Source organism: Vipera ursinii (assembly GCF_947247035.1).
Source record: "Vipera ursinii genome assembly, chromosome: 1".
Lineage (NCBI taxonomy): Eukaryota > Metazoa > Chordata > Lepidosauria > Squamata > Viperidae > Vipera > Vipera ursinii.
The window spans coordinates 12,141,546-12,163,558 of NC_139512.1; the positions used below are offsets into that span (position 1 = coordinate 12,141,546).

General features: G+C 48.9%; 1 protein-coding gene across 8 annotated transcripts in view; it reads right to left on the reverse strand.

The window, feature by feature from the left end:
• Positions 1 to 22,013, reverse strand: part of KDM4B (lysine demethylase 4B) — a 262,102-nt gene that overhangs the window by 52,348 nt on the left and 187,741 nt on the right. For all 8 annotated transcript variants that reach the window (XR_014492596.1, XM_083363244.1, XM_083363243.1 and 5 more), the window contains exons 10-11: positions 17,614 to 17,810; positions 11,829 to 12,001 (exon numbers count right to left, since the gene is read on the reverse strand). Coding sequence is in view for 7 of the 8 variants with exons in the window: in XM_083363244.1 (XP_083219370.1) it covers positions 11,829 to 12,001; positions 17,614 to 17,810 (370 nt within the window). In the remaining variant the exon portion in view is untranslated. The remainder of the gene's footprint in view (positions 1 to 11,828; positions 12,002 to 17,613; positions 17,811 to 22,013) is intronic.

Sequence of the window (22,013 nt, forward strand, 5' to 3'; positions counted from 1 at the left end):
GATCACCCATCCCTCTCCTCAGCTCTTGTCACAGATGCTGAAAAGGCCTTATCTTTTTAATCTTTGAGACTTGTGAGGCGAAGACCCTTTAGGATGAATTTGGGTGAGGGAGGATAGGAGGGACTGTGGGTTTACTAAGCGTCAGGTCTGTGCTGCTTTCTCAACAAGAAAGACAACAAGACAACAAACAATGCTTGGAAAAGGAGAGAAAAGGAGAGAAGCAACCTAGAACGAAGGAGAAACTTCCTGACAGTGAGAACAATTAATCAGTGGTACTACCTGCCTCTAGAAGCTGTGAATGCTCCAACACTGGAAGATTTTAAGAAGAGATTGGACAGCCATTTGTCTAAAATGGTATAGGGTTTCCTGCCTGAGCAGGGGGTTGGACTATATGACCTCCAAGGTCCCTTCCAGCTTCTTCTTCTTCTTCTCCTTCTCCTTCTTCTCCTTCTCATTATTATTATTATTATTATTAAAAATTGTATAGCTGTGGTCGTAAAGGGAGGACTGAAATATTTAAACAAACCAAGAACTTAAACTTGTCTAGTTTAACGAAGAGAAGGACAAGGGGGGACATGATAGCAGTCTTCCAAAATTTGAGGGGCTGCCCCAAAGAAGAGGGAGTCAAGCTGTTCTCCAAAGCACCTGAAGGCAGGACAAGAAGAAGCAAAATAGATGGAAACTAACCAAGGAGAGAAGCAACCTAGAACTAAGGAGAAACTTCCTAACAGTTAGAACAATTACTCAGTGGAACAACCTGCCTCCAGAAGTGGTGAATGCTCCAACACTGGAAGTTTTTAAGAAGAGACTGGACAGCCATTTGCCTGAAATAGTATATAGGGTTTCCTGCCTGAGCAGGGGGGCTGGACTAGATGACCTCCAAGGTCCCTTCCAGCTCTGCTACTCTGCTCTGTGCATTCTCCTTCTAGAAAGAGAGCCCGCTGATGGCAAAGTCACTCTCTCAAACCGAAAATCACACAAAACCCTTTGTGTAATTTTCTTGGCACACAGTCACATTTCAAGCAGCACCAGGATTCCTTTTTAGATCTGCTTTTGTCATTACCCACAGAAGATCTTAAGGAGAATCAAGGGCTAATTAAAAATGAAGGAGCAATTTACGAAAACACGGGCGTCAGTTTAGTCTGGAGAAAGGGGGAACACTAATTCTCGGGGCCCTGAGGAAATGAAGAAGGAACAAAGCCGAAAAGCCACCATAAAGGGATTATAAAACCGAGCAGCTGAGAGAAGTACGATTACACGCAGACACACAAACAAACAGCCATACACACACCCAGCGTGCAGCTTCCAGATTGCTGAAGTTTGGGGTTTGATTGTTTTTTAAGGACATTAGAAGCAGCTATTCAGCTTGTTCGTTTATTTCTCGCTTTTTATCATTTTTATAAATAATTCAAGGCGGTGAACATACATGCCCGTGTTTCCCCGAAAAGTAAGACAGGGTCTTATATTTATTTTTGGTCCAAAAGACCCATTAGGGATTATTTTCAAGGGATGTCTTATTTTCCCATGTAGGGGAGGCAGCCAGGCCCGGGGTCCGAAGATTGCCCAGCGGAAGCGGCAGCCCTGTTCAGTGGGAGCCCGCGTGGCTGCCTGCTCACTCCGTCCCACCAGCTGCTTGCAACAGCTTTTAGGGCCATGGTGGCGAACCTATGGCACGCGTGCCACAGCGGGCACGCAGAGCCCTCTCTGTGGGCACGCGCGCCGTCGCCCCAGTCTTAGGCCTTCAGCTGGGTTTTATAAAACCTTTTCGCTTTTAGGCCTCCCTCCACCGCCGTGTGCAAAAAAAAAAAAGGTTCCATCAATCGATTTCAACTTCGCGCGGGAAAAAAAAAAGATCTCCCAACGTTGGAATTGATTGATTGAACTTTTTAGTCCCATCCAGTCTGCCGTTACCACCACAGCCACGCCCACCCAATGGGCCACGCCCACCCAGCACCCGATGACACATAAGTGGGTTTTGGGTTGCAGCCTGGGCACTCGGTCTCTAAAAGGTGCGCCATCACTGGTATAGGGTTTCCCCAGGGCAGATGCCCGGGAGGCAGTAGCGGTGCCGGCGGAATGCGCCCTTCAGGAGAGGAGAAGTGTGTGGACAACTGAAGGACTGTCGTGGTGAGGTGGCTGTGTGGCGAGTCCAGCGGGCTAGTGCCGCCGCTGGGAAGTGAGGCAAGGGGTAGTGGAGTGGAGCTGCCCCACACACCGGCGCACCTCAGGGGTCCCGCAGCCAGCTCCCTCCTGCCTAACCCTAACCCCCTTCCAGGGCAACCACAATCCCTAACCCTAACACAGAGGTCCCCAACCCTTTGGGGCACCAGGGACTGGTTCCGTGGTTTGTACGGACCAGTTGCTGGCATGCCAAGGCCCGGTACCAGTCCACAGACCTGGGGTTGGGGATCCCTGCCCTAACACCCACACCCCAGGGCAGACACAACCCCCTAACCCTAACTCCCCTTCCCCCACAGGGCAACCACAATGCTGATGTACGACATTCTACGTTTATTAAAAAAAAAACCAATCATGTTGTCGTCTTCTGGAACACTGTCATAGCTCTCCAAACCCCAAATTCCAGCCGGAATTTCTTGCGACTCCGAGAACCGTTGGCCCCAATCTCTCAGGTCCAGCAAGACAGCTCTCCTTAATTGAGCACTGCTTGTCCCTGTAGCCTGCTCACGATGCGTTGGCAACCCAACTGCCAGCGATTTTATCCCGTGATTTCTTTGCCCGAGTCATGACCTCTGCTAGGCCAGGCTTCGCAAAGCTTCCACAGGGCTTTCTCTGCCTTCTCCTTTCAACGCAGTCCTTGATTTCCCCGTGCAAAACGGTCCAAGGCCGGCTCCTTTATCGCCCATGTCAGGAGTCTGGAGATAGGCGGTCGTTTCTGCGGGAAACACCATTTCACTATTTCTTCTTCTCTCGGTGGAAGCCCAGACTAGCAGACCTCTTTGGCCACCTGGCCAAACCAATGGGAGCATCGAAATCGACCCACTTCCTTATCAACTGCTTGTGTGCATCAGGCTTTTTCAGTTTCAAGAACACAAAGGCCTGGAAACACGTTCAATCTTATCTTTTGGGGGCCTTAGTGGTGACGATCAGAGCTAGGGCTTTGTTTCCGCCCAGACGACTTGCCCCAAATTGCAGGTAACCCGTGCACTTTCACAACCGCCGCAGAGGGAGTGTAGATTGACAAGGCAACCCTCCGATCCGTTGCCGTTTTGAGATCCTTGGCCCGTGTACTCCACGGTTTCTCTTCTGTTCCAGCCTACGACCGGCCCTGTGTGTGTGTCAGGGACAACCCGTTTCCTTTTACCAATCAATAGGCTGGGAAACACCCAACCCAAATTTATTTACAGTTCCAAATAATGAAGTCTTTCAAACAAAAAAAGCAGCAGAATATTTTCTTCAACCAAAAATGCGATTCAAAACATCCAACAAGAGTCAAACAAGAGTCAAACAGATTAGCAAGAAGAGACCAGGATTCTCTTTGAATGTCTCCGAACGGTTGCCTTCAGCAACCAGCCCCACCCACACCGTCCCCTTTTATTCTTAGTCCCAAGGCGTGGCTTCTCACTGCCTTCTCCTCCTCTCACTGAGTTGCCTCATTGATTTGCTCTGCTGGATTGCCTTCTGCTTCTAGCGTCTCTGAACAGAGTCAGCTGTGACTCCTCTGAGTCCGAAACCTCCTCCTCACACAGCTGAGCCTCGTGAGGAACACGACTGGAGGGGCCAGGCTGAGAGTCCTGCAGTGCATCAGAGCCTCCCACCGACACCAAAGGCTCTCCAAACCCTTCCTCCTCCTCCTCCTCCTCCTCCTCCTCCTCCGATTCAGCTGCTGGGAGCACAGGCTGACACTGAATCACAACAGTTTCATCCATGGCAATGGTGTGGGAAAGAGTTGGTGTTTAGAAGAGTCAAGGCCATCCAGAAAAGACCTGAACACAGGCGCACTGTTAATTAAGTCCCGTACCCTCCGGCTTGAACAGCCTGGCCGATCTCCTTAAGAGACCGTTCATATCGCTGAAGGAAGCTGTCCAGCCAGTGTCGCGATGCTTTGAATTCTTCCGGGGATATTTCCAAGCGGGGTGCCATCGCCAGGGAAAGGCTCAAATGTCAGCAATTGCGCACAAGCAAAGCTTTTGCTCTCCTGTCCGCAATCCAGGTGCAGACGTTGCCTTCCAGTTCGGGAAATAAGGGCCGCCAACCGGATCCGCACTTGTGCTTCTTGGCGTTGCCCTCCTCCACCTGCTGACTGAGGTTGTCGTACTCCGCTCGCCATTTGCGGACCATTCGGAGGCCCAACTTCTTCTCTTGGCAGAAAGCCGTTGAGGTTCCGGCCCCGAGAGACCTCCGTGATACCCTTCTTGAACTCGACGGAATAGCTCTTCCTTTTTGCACTCATCTTGTTTGGGAGTCAAAAGACGATTCCCTTTCAATCGACCCTTTGGTTAGGGGAGTCAAGCTTGGTGTCGGCGAGGGTGAGGGTTGGGCATTGTGGTTGACCTGGATGTGTGTGTGTTTTTTAGTGTTAGGCATTGTGGGTTAGGGTTGGGCATTGTGGTTGCCCTGGGGGGAGGGGGAGGTTAAGGTTAGGGATTGTGGGTTCGGGTTAGGGATTGTGGTCAGCGGGAGGGGGGATTTAGGATTAGGCATTGTGGTTGTCCTCGGGGAGCAGGGGAGAGATTAGGATTAGGGTTAGACATTGTGGATTAGGGTTGGGCATTGTGGTTGCCTTGGGCGGGTTAGGATTAGGATTAGGGATTGTGGTTGCCGGGGGGGGGGGAGGACATTAGGATTAGACATTGTGGGTTATGGTTAGGCATTGTGGTTGACCGGGGGGGGGGAGGTTAAGACTAGGGATTGTGGGTTCAAGTTAGGGATTGTGGTCACGGGGGGGGGATTTAGGATTAGGCTAGGGCATTGTGGTTGCCCTTGGGGGGGAATTAGGATTAGGGTTAGACATTGTGGATTAGGGTTGGGCATTGTGGTTGCCTCGGGGGGGGACATTAGGATTAGAATTAGACATTATGGATTACGGTTAGGCACTGTGGTTGCCCGGGGGGGGGGAGGTTAAAATTAGGGATTGTGATTTCAAGTTAGGGATTGTGATTGCCCAAGGATTAGACATTGTGGGTTACGCTTAGGCACTGTGGTTGCCCGGGGGTAGGGGGAGGTTAAGGTTAGGGTTAGGGATTGTGGGTTCAGATTAGGGTTGGGCATTGTGGTTGCCCGGGGGGGGGGACGATTAGGGTTAGACATTGTGGGTTAGGGTTAGGCACTGTGGTTGCCTGGGGGGGAGAAAGTTCAGGTTAGGGATTGTGGTTACCCTGGTGGGGTGGGGGAGATTAGGATTAGGGATTGTGGTTGCCTGTGGGGGATTTAGAATTAGGGTTGGGCATTGTGTTTGCCCTGGGGGGTTAGGATTAGGGATTGTGGTTGCCTGGGGGGGGACATTAGGATTAGACATTGTGGGCTCGGGTTAGGCACTGTGGCTGCCCGGGGAGGGGGGGGGGAGTTAAGGTTAGGCATTGTGGTTGGCAGGGGCCCTGAGGTGTGCAGGTGTGGCAGCAGCACTGGCACGCCAGGCACCCTCCTGCCCCATTGCGGCCACGAGCAGCCAGGGAGTGGGACAGAATGGGCAGACTTTTAACTAGGGCTTATTTTGGGGCTGGGGCTTATATTAGGTGCAGGCGTAAAAATCACGCTCGTCCTTACTTTCGGGTTGGGTTTTTCCGGGAAACACAGCAACAGTCTTTCCTCCTTCTATTTTCCCCACAACAACAACAACAACCCTGTGAGGTGGGTTGGACTGAGGGGCTGACCCAAAGTTACCAACAAGGCTTTCATACCTAAAGCGGGACTAGAACTCACCGTCTCCTGGTGACTGGCCCAAAGTCACCCAGCCGGCTTTGTTGCCTAAGGTGGGACTAGTACTCCCCGTCTCCTGGTGACTGGCCTAAAATCATCCAACCGGCTTTCTTGCCTAAGGCGGGACTAGAACTCACTGTCTCCTGTTGATTGGCCCAAAGTCATCCATCTGGCTGTCACGATGAAGGTGGCGCTAGAGCCCGCCTCCTGGTTTCTTGCCTGGCGACTTCTCCACGCCAAACTGGCCCACGGTTTAGTTACAACTTAAAAAGCTTGTAGAAGCTTCTTTCCCTGAGTACAAGGCTCAGGAAAGGAGGTGCGAAATAACAACCCCGTTAATTTCCGGTGGACGTTATCTTGCAGCTTCCTCGAAGCCCGCCTTCTGAACTAGAAGCACGCTTAGATGCCTTCAAAGGGGGGATCCAGCCACCCACTCCCCGTCTCATTTCGTTCTAGTCCGTGTCCTTGATTGAAACATCACGCCTACAAACTCACAAACGCCAAGCCCTGCCATCCGTCATCCTGTGTGGGCCCTTGGGGATGCCTGGATTGCATCCACCTTCTTCTCCGGGGCAGATAAAACATGCCAGTATTTCTCCACTGGTGACAGCAGCCTGCCCGTCAAAACCAAACCGAGCTCCGGATTTTCATCGTCTGGGTGGCATTTTGTTGCAGGGGAAGCCAGCCTGCAGATCGGATCCTCCCTCTGCCCTCCCGCCCCCCAAAATGGAAATTTCTGCTGGCCTTCCAGTTCATCGTGACAGTAGCTGCCTTGAGACTGCTCCTCTGATTGATTACCAGTTGTGTAGTGAATTAATGGGACTTTATCTACCTCCTCCCCCCACCCCGGAATTTCATGAATAAAGGGATCGGGGCTCTTCAAAAGATTGTTGTTGTTAGTTGCGAAGTCGTGTCCGGCCCATCGCGACCCTATGGACAACGTTCCTCCAGGCCTTCCTGTCCTCTACCATCTTCTGGAGTCCATTTAGGCTTCTGCTTCAGTGACTCCATCCAGCCACCTCCTTCTCTGTCATCCCCTTCTTCTCTTGCCCTCCACCTTTCCCAGCATTAGGCTCTTCTCCAGTGAGTCCTTCCTTCTCATTAGGTGGCCAAAGGATTTGAGTTTTAGCTTCAGGATCTGGCCTTCTAAAGAGCAGTCAGGGTTGATCTCCTCTAGGACTGACCGGTTTGATCGCCTTGCAGTCCGAGGGACTCGCAGGAGTCTTCTCCAGCACCAGAGTTCAAAGGCCTCAATTCTTTGGCGCTCAGCCTTTTTTATGGTCCAGCTTTCACCGCCATACATTGCAACTGGGAAAACCACAGCCTTGACTATACGCACTTTTGTTGGCAGGGTGATGTCTCTGCTTTTTAGTGTGCTGTCTAGATTTGCCATGGCTTTCATCCCGAGGAGCAAGCGTCTTTTAATTTCTTGGCTGTAGTCCCCGTCTGCGGTGATCTTGGAGCCCAGGAAAATAAAATCTGTCACTACCTCCATTTCTTCCCCATCTATTTGCCAGGAATTGAGAGGGCCGGATACCATGATCTTGGTTTTCTTAATGTTTAGTTTCAACCCACCTTTTGCACTCTCCTTCTTCACTCGCAACAAGAGGCTCTTTAGTTCCTCTTCACTTTCTGCCATTACAGCGGTATCATCTGCCTTCAAAAGATAGCAAATAGCAAATAGTCCGACGGGGGAGGGAGGGGCAGCGTTCCAAGCCACGTTCCAGGAGAACATGCGGGACCCCCTCCGTCTGCTGAATGTCAGGCTTCTCTTTGGAAGAAGTTGCTCAAAGGAGATGGAGCGGCCTTGAAGTCACACAGCAGCCCTTACTTATCTGAAAGACTGAACAGCTGCCCTCCCAGTTTTGAGAAGCTGAACTTTGGAGCCCAGCAAGGGAATGTGGTGTGTGTGTGTGTGTGTGTGTGTGTGTTGGGGAAGGGAAAACCAGGGTGGCCTGGACATAGCAGGGTGCTCTGTAAAACAATTACAGACAGTCCTCACCACCACAATTGGGCCCAACATTAGTTGTTTTTTTTTAATAATCACAAGTGCTTGATATTTTGTCAGCAACACATTGTCTGGATTTCAATACCTAGCTTGCTAATGCGTCTGAAGTTCCTTTCTCTCCACCTCGGTCCACGTTCCAAAATGAGTCTTCTTTCTCTTTCATTTTCAGTGACGATATGTTCTAAAAAAGGGGTCTTCAAACTTGGCCCTTTTATGACTTGTGGACTTCAACTCCCAGAATTCCTCAGCCAGGCGTTCTGGGAGTTGAAGTCCACAAGTCACAAAAGGGCCATGTTTGAAGACCCCTGGTCTGGATCCAAGCCCTCAGTTTCATCAAAATGGCCAACTGAGGAATTCTGGGAGTTGAAGTCCACCAGTCACAAAAGGGCCAAGTTTGAAGACCCCTGGTCTGGATCCAAGCCCTCAGTTTCATCAAAATGGCCGACTGAGGAACTCTGGGAGTTGAAGTCCACCAGTCACAAAAGGGCCAAGTTTGAAGACCCCTGGTCTGGATCCAAGCCCTCAGTTTCATCAAAATGGCCGACTGAGGAATTCTGGGAGTTGAAGTCCACCAGTCATAAAAGGGCCACGTTTGAAGACCCCTGGTCCGGATCCAAGCACTCAGTTTCATCAAAATGGCCGACTGAGGAATTCTGGGAGTTGAAGTCCACCAGTCATAAAAGGGCCACGTTTGAAGACCCCTGGACACAATTCCATCGGTAAGGCCTGCAGGAAGAGAATATGCCTTTCTCTTCCCGATTGATGGTGTGCAGGAGTTGCATTATCAGCAGTTGGGCATTATGAAAAGCAAAATCCAACTAGTATTTATCATCAAATTTCTAGGTATCTATTATCTAATAACTTTAAAGAGAAATTCTGGACAAGCTTACTCAGATATGAGCCCATCTGAGTTCAAGAGGCTATATATACCAGGGGTAGGGAACCTGGGCTTTTTTTAATGACTTGTGGACTTCAACTCCCAGAATTCCCGGCTCAGGAATTCTGGGAGTTGGAAGTCCACAAGTCATAAAAAAAAAACAAGGTTCCCCACCCCTGCTCTATACCGTGTGTGTGTGTGTGTGTATGTATATGTATATGTTTATATATATATATGTTTTTGTAGATTTTCACGACTACAGGTATGTAGGTCTTGGCGTATTCGGGTCTTTTCCCGTGTAAGACTGAGAGTGTCTTGGCGATGTTTCAACAAGGTCCCACTCGTCATCTTCAGGCTGGTGTCTTCGGCTTCGTGCACACCAGCTTTTGTGTGTGTGTGTGTGTGTGTGAGAGGGGTCTTCAAACGTGGCCCTTTCATGACTTGTGGACTTCAACTCCCAGAATGCCTCAGCCAGGCACGCGTGGCCAAGTTTGAAGACCCCTGTCCTAAGGGCTCAGGTTAACCAGGGAGAGCCAAGCCCAGCAGGATTAGGACAGCCCCGTCCCATAACAAGTGACCAAAACTACTCAGCCGCCAAGGAAGACTTCTGTCGCTTGTGCAGTTGCCTGTAACTCTCATTTAAAAGCCGCTCGTCTCGAACACAACAATTCCTCTCTGCCCGCCTCCCCGCCCCCTTTTCTCCAGGCTCCTCTGCTGCCACTTATCTCTCATTCCCCCCAGGAGACGTTGACATTTTTCAGGCCATTGATTCCATGCTGTAACGGAGAGAGTGTGTGTGTGTGTCTGTGTGCGTGCGTGTGAGTCTTGCGCAGAAGCCAAGCACGCAGTGCTCAATGTGCTGCTGCTGTTTATGAGACCGAACGGGAGGGAGCCACTGGCTCCGGTTGCACAATGTTGTGGATGTGCTCGTACACATGCACACACACACACACACACACACACACACAGAGACACAGACACATACACACACATGGTATAGAGCAGGGGTGGGGAACCTTGGCTTTTTTATGACTTGTGGACTTCCAACTCCCAGACTTCCTGAGCCAGGAATTCTGGGAGTTGAAGTCCACATGTCATAAAAAAACACAAGTTATACACACACACACACAGAAACACACACACACACACACACACACACACACTGGGGGTGGGGAGGGGAGGGCTCCTTTCTTGAGGAGTGGGAGAAAACAAGGCCTGCTGGGATGTAAGGATGCTGAACTTGGCTCAGGATCTTCAGCCAGCTCTCCTCCCATCAAGTCAACGCTCTTATTATTAGTGACTCTCCGCGAGTGGATTAAAAATACGGCCCGTTTGAAAAATTTGCCGATGTATTAATCAAATAGATTTGAAGCCGCCTTCCCATCTCGCGGTGAGCAACCCTAGGGTTGGCAGCCACAGCAGCCCGGCAAAGAACAACAGATGAAAAACAAACACGCAAAATATTAAAAATCCATAGTAAGAAACAATCATCAAAGTGGGGAAGAAGAAAAAATAAAAGACCAACCAGAGGAAGGGAAAAGATAATAATAATAATAATAAAAAAAATGGCTCCCTCGACAATGCAGCCGTCTGAGCAACTCTCTGGTGGCTCCAACCTAGCCAGGTCTTGAGGACGTTTCAGAATACCAAAAGGGAGGGAGCTCACAAGAAGCCATGGGCGGAAACTAAGCAAAGAGAGAAGCAACCTAGAATGTAAGGAGGAATTTCCTGACAGTGAGGACAACTAACCGGTGGAACTACCTGCCTCCAGAAGCGGTGGATGCTCCAACCCTGGAAGTTTTTAAGAAGAGACTGGACAGCCATTTGTCTGAAATGGTGCAAGGTTTCTGCCTGAGCAAGGGGTTGGACTAGATGACCTCCAAGGTCCCCTCTAGCTCTGCTTTATTCTTATTCCTATTCCTATTCTATTCTAATCAAGGAGAGAAGCGACCTGGAACTAAGGAGAAACTTCCTGACAGTGAGGACAGTTAACCAGTGGAACTACCTGCCTCCAGAAGCGGTAAATGCTCCAACACTGGAGGTTTTTAAGAAGAGACTGGACAGTCATTTGTCTGAAGGTTTCTGCCTGAGCAGGGGGTTGGACTAGATGACCTCCAAGGTCCCCTCTAGCTCTGCTTTATTCTTATTCTTATTCCTACTCCTATTCTATTCTAATCAAGGAGAGAAGCGACCTGGAACTGGGAGGAATTTCCTGACAGTGAGAACAATGAACCAGTGGAACTACCTGCCTCCAGAAGCGGTGAATGCTCCAACACTGGAAGTTTTCAAGAAGAGACTGGGACAGCCATTTGTCTGGAATGGTATAGGGCAGAGGTCCCCAACCTATGGGCCGTGGCCTCTTGGGCTCCAGGCCGCGTGAGTAGCTGGGCAGTGCTTAACCCCCCCTCGTGCCACTGTTGCCACTAGTATTGCGCGGGAGGCAGTGTTGCCATGAACCTTGCATGGGGGGCGGCAGTCACACAAGCGGCAGGTGGGTGGTGGCGCACAAAACACAGGTGGGTGCAGCACGAGCTTCGCGCCAGGGCAGCATTCCTGCAGGCCGCGGAGCGATCCTCGCGCAGGGGCACCGGTGTGAGCCTCGTGCCGGGGTGGCATTGCTGCGGGCTGCAGCGCAAGCCTCGTGCCGGTGGTAGCATCGCCGTGAGCCTGGCTGCAGCGGTGCCAGAAGCCTCACACAGGCGCTGCCGTTCCTGAGAGCCTCCTGCGCATGCTCGCAGCCCTGTTTGCGTGGTGCACATGCTCACGGCCTGTTTGCTGGCTGAGGAATTCTGGGAGTTGAAGTCCACAAGTCTTAAAGTGGCCAGGTTTGAAGACCCCCCCGATACACAAGATTCCTGGCCAAGTCACTCTGAGGCATCTTCCACGCTCCCACTCCTCACCGGGCCTCTTTTAGAAAAAGATTGGAACTCAGATTGTGACGTCGGCTGAGAGGGATCAAAAGAGACTATAGCAGTAGCAGCAGCAGCAGCATCAAAAAAAAAAAAAGTTGGGAAGGCTACTTCTGAAACGGAGAGTAAGGCAGGCAACCCAAGGCCGCAGACTTACCTTCTTTGCTGTCTGTTGCTTTATGTTTGTCTTCTTCGTCCAGGTTGGGGACCCTCCTGTGATCCTCCTTCTCTCCGACCTCTTCCAAGGTCGTGTCCATGGCCATCGCGTCCACGAGCGACTTCTGATCCTGGGTCTTATGCCTTCGGGGCTGGCTTCGCTTCCGGTTTGCCCTGGGTTTGGAAAAGATACGACAAATGTTTAAAAAGGGGGAGGGTTGCTGAGGGACACACCCGAGCCATTTGACTGGCCAGAGCAAAGGTGGAGAAAAATCCATGGACTGCATTCAGGTGCAAAGGGCTGTGTGTGTGTGGGGGTGGGTGGGTGTCATGTCTGCACGTCCAGAAAAATCCCAGAAAAGGAAATTTGCAGGATTTTTTTTTCTGTCTCTCTCTTTGCAAGAGAAATGGGCGGTGGGCGGGGAAGAAAGTCATCTCGTCTGTTCGTTCCTCTGTTTCGAATTCCGACAAAAAGTTGGTACGTTTTGGACATGACGCGTTCCGTCCTCTGTGCGCAACTGCACTTCAAATTCTGCCTTAACTTCGCTCCAGGTGATGACTCTAAACGGTTAAAAGCCAATGACAACTGGATCCTACCGCCACTGATTTTTTAAACCACACGGTCTAGTTCAGACTACTACAAAGTCGTAAGAAGGACGAGGTCCCTTCTTAAGAATCTCACCCTTGGATTCCAGCAAACGGAATCACGCAGTGACGACTCCGAAGGACTGCCGGTCCCTGATATTCTAGGGAAGAAGCCACACTTCAACCCTCTGATCCACTCCTTCCCCAAGCATCTTATTGTGAACAAGAGTGGCACTTTCCAGGGATTAACACAAGGGCCTGAGAATGCCAAAACCTCAGAGCCTTTTTTTTTTCTTCCCCATTTTGCCGTATCAAATCGTCAAATCCAAGAAACCCGGAAACTTTTCTTTCCTCTCCACTCTTGAGGCACCTTAACACTTTTGAGAAAAAAAAGGCTTCGGAAACCCCTGCTTTCATTTAGATATACTGGATCTGAACGGAAGGCTAGTTCACTTGCTGGAACCGTCATCCTTTTTTTTAAACCTCAGGAAACCTGGCTAGGGAGAACTCTGGGCGAGAATTATGTTCTGTACCAGCCTGCTACTGGCCCTGCAGAAAAGGCAGGGACAACCCCTTTTACAAGAAGGCAAGAGGCTGGAATTACGCCTGCCAAATTTATTACAACAAAAACAAACGGAACAAGACAAACCAAGAAACAGGAGCTTTAAGAAACACGAACTATCCAAGCGGTTGCCTTCAGCAAACCAGCCCTCCCCACACATTCCCCTTATATAGAGTTCAGGGCGTGGCTTCTCTCTGCCTCCTTCCGAGGAGCCCCATTGCCTTCCTCTGTTTACTCCTGATTGATTGCCTCCTGCATCGAGCGTCCTTGAACAGGGCCAGCTGTGGGTCATCTTCATCCACGCTGTCAGGCTCACACAGCTGGGTCTCCGTCGTGACCAGGTGGGAGGGGCCTGGCTGAGGGCTCTCATCAGCAAGATCTTCAACCCCCTCAGCAAGGTCTTCAACACCCCCCTCCTCCTCCTCTGAGTCGTCCGACCCAAATGCCGAACCCACAGGCTGACCCTGAATCACAACAAATTATTCCTGGGAGGAAAACCCTGAGCTCTGGAGTGCTGGAGATCTTTGAAAAGAGGAGGAGGAGGAGGAGGAGGAGGAGGAGGAAGAGGAAGGTGGGGGACCCGATGAGGTGGGAAGGTGGCTTAATGGGGAGGGGGATGAAGGGGAGACGGCTAGTGGCGTGCTGCAGCGCCCCTGAGGCCAGTCGTAAAGGTGAGCAACTGTGGCGTGCAACGGTCGTAAAACTCAAGATCGGGTCCTAAGTAGCTTTTGGAGGGAGGTGGTGGTGTCTGCTGTAACTTTGGCCCCCTAGCAACTGGTCGTAAGTCGAGGATTAACCTTTACACTCTAAAGCCAGTTTTAGGTGCATCAAGGTAGAAAGACGGTGCAGGACTGGGCGGTCCCCGTTCCTCCCGTGCAACTTGCACAGGGACGCCTCGACTTACAGCCATTTCGTTTAGCGACCGTTCGAAGTTACAGCGGCACCTAGACGAGTCGCTCCTGACCGTTTTCCCCACACTTGCGACCGCTGCAGCCTCCCCCAGGGTCACGTGATCCAAATCCAGATGCTCGGCAACCGGCTCGCCTTTACGACGGTGTGCAGTGTCCCGGTGTGTGTGTGTGTGTGTGACGGGACCCCCCCCGTTTTTGCGACCTTCTCCCAAGCAAAGTCAACGGGGGGGGGGAGCCAGATCCGCTTAACGACCGTGTTGCTAACGTTAACCCCTGCGGTGAAGAACGGTTGGCAAGGAAGGTGGCAAAATGAGGCCCAACTCCCTGAACAATCGTCTCGCTTAGCAATGGAAATTCGGGGGCGCAAATCGTGGTCGTAAGTCGAGGACCCCCTTTAATACGCAGCTGCCTCGTGTCGAAGATTTTTTTTTCCTCCTCTCCTTTCAATGCTACCTTGATGGTGGGGGAAGCCAGAGGATTCGGTGGCACACTTGATTATCTCCCTGACACAGCTGCCCACGTCTAAACTCTTCCAGCGAAGGCTGATGAAATGGGATCACTGCTCACTATTGACCACCCACTCTGTTGACCAATTAGGCTTTTGCCAGAATCAATTAACCGTTGTGTCAACGGCAACTGTGTCAACCCAATAACTTCCACTAAGCTAGGCAGACGGGGAGACCAAAAAAATAATAATAATAATGAAGCCAGGCTCTCCCCACAGATAGGATTCAACGGCCGAGTGGTTAAATAAGTCCTGGCTGCCGAAATGAAAAACGTTTGCAAATTTTCACCTGCCGGAATACACATTTTGAGGGGGGGGGGAGGTTTGTTGTTATCGGGCATCGTCGTCTGCACCGGGAAGGAAATTTCCTTCAGAAACGGATAGCTCAAACACACAAGAAGCCCTGCAAAATTTTCCGCGCCGGCGTATCTGTACTTGACGGACAGCAACAGTCAACGGCCTCATCCGTCCCGGGGAAAAAAGGAGGAAATATTAAAAGTCGACTTGAAAAACAGGATCCCCAGCCAGCAGTCCTGCTGGATCCAGATAGTTTTGATTTATGGTTAGCAAGGTTTCCAAGCAGAAGTAGCAACAGCTGAACGGAGGGAGGCCAGCCGGAGCAGAGAAAATATTTTATTTATTTATTTATTTATTTAGATTTATATACCGCCCTTTCCCGAAGGACTCAGGGCGCTTTACAGGATATTTAAAAGAAAATCAATACAAAAGTTAAAACAAATTTAAAAAGATTAAATGTAACCCTGAGAAAAAATAAAAACCCAGTTAAAATTATAAATTAAAAAATTCTCAGCCTGGGCCAAAGAGCTCGAAAAGCCAGGTCTTCAGGTCCCGGCAGAATGAACGAAGGTTGGGGGCAGTCCTAAGCTCCACGGGCAGCTGGTTCCAAAGGGCAGGCGCGCCCACAGAGAAGGCCCTCCCCCTGGGTGTTACCCGCCGGCAATCTTTAACCGGCGGCACCCTGAGAAGACCCTCTCTCTGCGAGCGCACTGGACGAAGGGAGCTTGATGCCGGCAGCAAGTGTTCCCTCAGATATCCCGGACCCATGCCATTTAGGGCTTTATAGGTCATCACCAGCACCTTGAATCTCACCCGAAGGGCAACCGGAAGCCAATGCAGCTCGCGGAGTAGAGGTGTTACATGGGAGTATCGGGAGACTCCCATCACGACTCGCATGGCCGCATTCTGCACCAGCTGAAGCCTCCAGGTGGTCCTCAGGGGCAGCCCCATGTAGAGAGCGTTGCAGTAGTCTAAACGGGAGGTCACGAGCGCATGAGTGACTGTGCGTAGGGCATCTCGGTCCAGGTAGGGTCGCAACTGGCGCACCAGGCGAACCTGGGCAAAAGCCCCCCTGGTCACGGCTCCTATATAATCTTCAAAATTGAGCCGCGAATCCAGGAGAATGCCCAATATGTTTTTCCGTTTAGTATCACAGGAGAAAATTGTGGGTATGGACTGCAATTGGGAGGGAGGGAGGGAGAGGAAAAATGAGTTGTGGGTTACTATGATGTTTAAATTGCAGAGATAAATGAGAAAGTAGGAAGGCTGCCGGTCCAAGGGCTGTAAGCAGCTCTTGAGGGCGGATTATTAGGAGGATTATTCATTTATTTACTGGTAGTCCTTGGTTTATAGCCATTCGTTTAGCGACCATTCAAAGTTGCAACGGCATTGAAAAAAGTGACATTACTTGTTTTCACACTTGTGACCATTGCCGCATCTTCACAGTCATGTGATTAAAATTCAGATGCTTGGCGACAGGCTCATACTTATGACAGTCGCAGTGTCCTGTGGTCACGTGTGAACCCCCTTTGTGACCTTCCGACAAACAAACTCCCTGGGGACACCGGGTTCACTTAACCAGTGTGTTGCTAACTTAAGAGCTGCCGTGATTCACTTAATAACTGTGGCAACCAAGGTTTTGAACTGGGCCAAAACTCACTGAACAATTGCAATGAAAATTTTGGCCTTAATTGTGGTTCCATGTCGAGGACCCATATGTAGTTAAAAGAGTTTGAAAACACTGCATTTCAGTGCCTCTGTAAAATGTGGGTGTACTAGCCTCCAGCCTATATGGCATGTCCAGAAGCTCTGTTGCCTTAGTTTCTCTTAAGATGTGTGGACTACAACTCCCAGAAACCCTTCCTATCTGTCTCTCATACTTAGATAGATAGATAGATAGATAGATAGATAGATAGATAGATAGATAGATAGATAGATAGATATAAAGACAGACAGATGATATAGATATAGACAAATATAGAGATATAGACAGACAGACAGATAAGATAGATATAGACATATAGATAGATAACAGATAGACAGATATAGATATAGACAGACACAGATAGATATAGACAGATAGATGATATATATAGACAGACAGACAGATATAGATAGATATAGACACATAGACAGAGATAGATATAGACAGACAGACACAGATAGATACAGATAGATAGATGATAGATATAGACAGACAGATATATAGACAGATAGCTATAGATAGACAGACAGATTGACAGACAGACGTATGGAGATAGACAAGACAGATAGACAGGTAGATAGATAAGATAGGTACATGATAGATAGGGATAGATAGATATAGATAGATAGATAGATAGATAGATAGATAGATAGATAGATAGATAGATAGATAGATGACATATACCGCTGATAAATAGCACTTGTATAACGCAGAGATAGCAGATTTAGATAGAGAGAGAGAGAGAGAGAGAGAGAAAGAAAGAGAGAGAGAGAGAGAGAGAGAGAGAGAGAGAGAGAGAGAGAGAGAGAGAGAGAGAGAGAGAGAGAGAGAGAGAGATGAATGACATGGAGGTATTTATCATACTCAAAATAGTGATCATTGTTCCTGAAAAGCTCACTCAGGATGCCACATTTTGCCCAACTACAGTATTTGTACACCTTCACCAGACAAATGTTCATTTTCTGCTCCTTTCTCCTCCAGAAAAACGTTTTTATGGAAAAGGAGTAGAATTTATAGAGGAACATCCCCTCCACTTTTACTTCTCCCTACCAAGCAAGAAGGCACGAGCCTTCCCTCCAGCTGCTCAGGCATCATCACATCTGCAGAGCTGAGACAATTCTGGTGCTGCACATTGTGCACATGCAACGGTCAACATTCAGAAAGGAGGCACAAGGAAGGTGGGGTTTTTTTCGTTTTTGCTTTTTTGCTTTTTTTGCTTACCTGCGTAGCATCTTTGCCTTCAAGGCATTTTTTGTCTCATTCCAGGCTTCCAGCTCGGGAGATGTTAAAGGGGTGGGCTTCATGTGATCCAAGATGGTGATGTCTTTTCCTTGTTTCCATAAGTCATACCGTTCAGGTTGTAGCACCCGCACAAAAACATCCATGGAGATCTTCACAGTGTCTTTCCGACAGGTGCACTGGAAGAACAAATTCAAGACAGTCAGTATTAAAAAGGCGCCGAGAAAGAGCGCCGAGAAGAGCAACAAAGATACTGTATTTTCCGGCATATAAGACGACTGGGCGTATAAGACGACCCCCTACATTTCCTGTTAAATTATAGGTTTTGGGCTATACTCGCCGTATAAGACTACCCCTCTTCCAACGCACACCAAATAAAAATTAAAAAAACATCAGATTTGATTTTAATATGGTAATTTTAATTCAAATGCTTATAACATGCAGGTACTTAGTAGGAAAACTGTCACTTATAAACATAAGTCTGTTTGTCATCAAACAGGTAAACATAAAACAGTGCAAGTGGATTAAACTTTTCCTAATTCACTCTAAAGCTTTCCCAAATGGGAGATCTGCTCCAGGTTTTCCAGCCAGCCCGCCCAGTTCCTGAGTCAAATGTGTCCTTAGAGCTAAGCAGCTGCTCTGACTGCTGCATTCCCCACCTGCTTTTCAAGTTGAGATAGACTGCAGCTGCTCTTCAACTTTAGAAGGAAAGACGCCCAGACCCCAGCCTGTAAAAAATCACAGACTGCAGCTTCATCTCCAATTGGTCCCGCTTTCCCTGCGCAGACCTAATGGGAGATCCGCTCCAGGTTTTCCAGCCAGCCCTGTCCCTAACGTTTCAGCACCGGGCGTATAAGACGACCCCTGAGTTTTGAGAAGATTTTCATGGGTTAAAAAGTCGTCTTATACGCCAGAAAATACAGTAATCAGGGGACCGGAGGCTAAAACACGTGAGGAACGGTTGCAGGAATTGGGTAGGCCTCGTTTAATGAAGAGAAGGACCAGCGGTGGGATTCAGCCGGTTCGCACCGCTTTGGCAGAAACAGTAGCTAATTTTTTTGTTGCGCAGGCCACACAGAGAACCGGTTCTTCACCTATTTGAATCCCACTACTGAGACGGACCAAGGGTGATGTGATAGGAATCTTCCAATATTTGAGGGGTTGCCTCAAAGAAGAGGGAGTCAAGCTATTCTCCAAAGCACCACAAGGCAAGGCAAGAAAACAACGGGTGGAAATTAATCAAGGAGAGATCTAACCTTAGAACTAAGGAGAAAATTCCTGACAGTGAGAACAAATAACTAGAGGAACGGCTCCAACACTGGAGGTCTTCAAGAAGAGACTGGACAACCATTTGTCTAAAATGGTACTTTCCTGCTTGAGCAGAGGGCTGGACTGGAAGATCTCCAAAGTCCCTTCCGACTGTCTTATTCGGATTCAAATGGCGAACATGTGAATAATATCACGTATCAAGGTAGTAACTGTGGGACCTTGATGCTCTCCGAGCTTGGCTTGCAGACGTTTCGTGACCCGATTAGCTCACGTTATTAGTGCTAGAAGAGAGACTTGGCATTTTTTTTAAAAAAAAAAAACAACAAACTATTTCCCATAGCATTCATTTACAGGCCATTTAAAAGCAAGAATCAAAAAGCCAACAAGGAGACAAAAAGACCAAAACAATTCCTAACAGCAATCAACTCCCACATAAGCAGAGTTTAACACTAGGATTAGCCCAGGGGTAGGCAACCTTGGCTCTTTTATGACTCGTGGACTTCAACTCCCAGAATTCCTGAGCCAGCACGAGGGAACTATGGCCCCTTCATGACTCGCAGACTTCAACTACCAGAATTCCTGAGCCAGCCAGGACTCAGCTTGGAAACCTCTCCCTTTCCCCTCAGCATGGCTGGCTCAGGAATTCTGAGAGCTGAAGTCCACCAGTCATAAAGCGGCCTAGGCCTAGGCAACCTTGGTCCTTTTACAACTCGTGGACTTCAACTCCCAGAATTCCTGAGCCAGCATGAGGGAACTATGGCCCCTTCATGACTTGCGGACTTCAACTCCCAGAATTCTTGAGCCAGCCAGGACTCAGCTTGGAAACCTCTCCCTTTCCCCTCAGCATGGCTGGTCTTAGGAATTCTGGGAGTTGAAGTCTGCGAGTCATAAAGCGGCCTAGGCCTAGGCAACCTTGGCTCTTTTACGACTCGTGGACTTCAACTCCCAGAATTCTTGAGCCAGTATGGCTCAGTCTGGAAACCTCTCCCTTTCCCCCCTCAGCATGGCTGGCTGAGGAATTCTGGGAGTTGAAGTCCACGAGTTGTAAAAGGGCCAAGGTGGCCTACCCCTGGACTACACCAACCGGCAAGTAGTAAAAAGACACTCCGATCAATGAAATAGTGATTCAGACAAACAATCCAACGGTAAACAACAGCCTAATCAAGGAAGCACCAAGAACATTCCCACAGATACTGGGTAGGAAGGCCTGGCTAATGGAGTGTGTGAGTGAGTGTGTGTGTGTGTGTGTGGGTGTGTGTGTGTATGTGTGTGGTCTTGAGAGAGAGGGGTGGGTGGGGTACATTTCACATTTCAAATAATAGTTCCAAACATTAGCTATGGAAGATTATTAAACGTTTCCTCAGCCGGAAATGAAACACTGATTGAGATAAGGAAATCTTGCCAAGTTGTCGCTCCGGAAAAAAAAAAAAAGTGTGCAGACTGTAAAAGAAGAAAAAAATGGAAAAGAAGGAATCTTCAAAGAGGCAATGGATACCGGATACAGAGAACGCAGGCTGTTAAGTTTGGGGCTGAAGAACAGAGATAACAAACGGGCACAAGTGGTTTCACACCGAGGTTTAACACGGATTAGCCAAGCTAAGCAGATGCCTATCTTGGCTCTTGTTTTTGCATAACATTTTACACTGACATTTTGTGAACTTTGAAGAAGCAGGATAGCAGCATTGGTGCTTTTGAACGTTTGACATCTCAGAACCAGAGAAGCAACCTGTAACTAAGCAGAATTTTTCCGGACAGTGAGAACAATTAACCAGCGGAACTACCTGCCTCCAGAAGCTGTGAATGCTCCAACATGGAAATTTTTAAGAAGAGACTGGACAGCCATTTGTTTGAAATGGTGTAGGGTTTCCAGCCTGAGCAGGGGGTTGGACTAGATGACCTCCAAGGTGCCTTCTAACATCATCATCATCATTATGCCAGAGAAGAGCATGGACGGTCCAGAAAATGATCAAACAGATCATCAAATGAATCAATCTAAAGTTTTTTCAATCAAACAACGGAGCCTGATCACCAATGGCCAGGCTCAAATTATGCCCCGTTGACACATCAGGCGAAGATCAAACGATCAATAACCATTTAAAGGTGGGAGGAAAAAATGAAGAAGAGGGCGAACAGCAACAAGGTGGATGTACAGGTGGTCCTCGACTTACCATCGCAACGGAGCCCAACATTTTTGTTGCTAAGTGAGAGAACCGTCAAGGGAATAATTTTACTTGTGATCTTTCTTGCCACGGTTGATGAGTGAGTCGCTGCAGTTGTTAAGTGAGGAACACAGTTGTTAAGCGAATCCGGCTTCCCCCACTGACTTTGCTTGTCGGAAGGTTGCAAGAGGGGATCGCAAGACTCTGGGATGTTGCAACTGTCGTAAATATGAGTCAGCTGCCTGAGCGTCTGAATTTTGATTACCTGACCACGGGGATGCTGCAACAGTTTTCGGTGTAAGAAACAGTCGCAAGTCCCTTTTTCCCCCGCGCTGTTGTAACGTTGAACAGCCACTAAATGAACAGTTGTAAGTCGAGGACTGTCCGTACTCGGTTTGTCAACGCTGCCGACATCGGATGTTTTTGCATTGACAACAGATGGAAATGTAGCAACCTTTTTCCCTTTCGCTTTTAGAGTTAGATGATGCTGGGAGGTGGGGTGATGTGAATGAGAGTCCAGCTAGACATAACAACACTAAACTTAACGTGAGAATCAAGGTTACTGAGCCCAAAGCTGATAAAGAATTGGCCGGGCTGGAGAGGAAGCCTGTGTTTCAAGCTAATTGGAGAATGTGATTTATGACTGTTAGTTGGAGGAGGGAATTGTGCTTTGATACTGGGTGCCCAGTGGGCGGGGGAGAGGGATTCAATTTTTGGCTTTATTATGTAGTGCCGATATTATGCTACTCGAATAAAAGATCCTTTAAGGTAAACGATGCCTCGAAGTTCTTTTGAAGAGTTCCATCCGTCGGAACCATGACATGTATGATGACAGGGATACTGTTGGAAGAGCTGAAGGACCAGGTTAGGGACTGATCATCCTGGACCAAACCGAGCTATGCGGTTGCTAAGAGCCAACACCAACTTTATAGATGTAATCGAAGGTGTGGATGC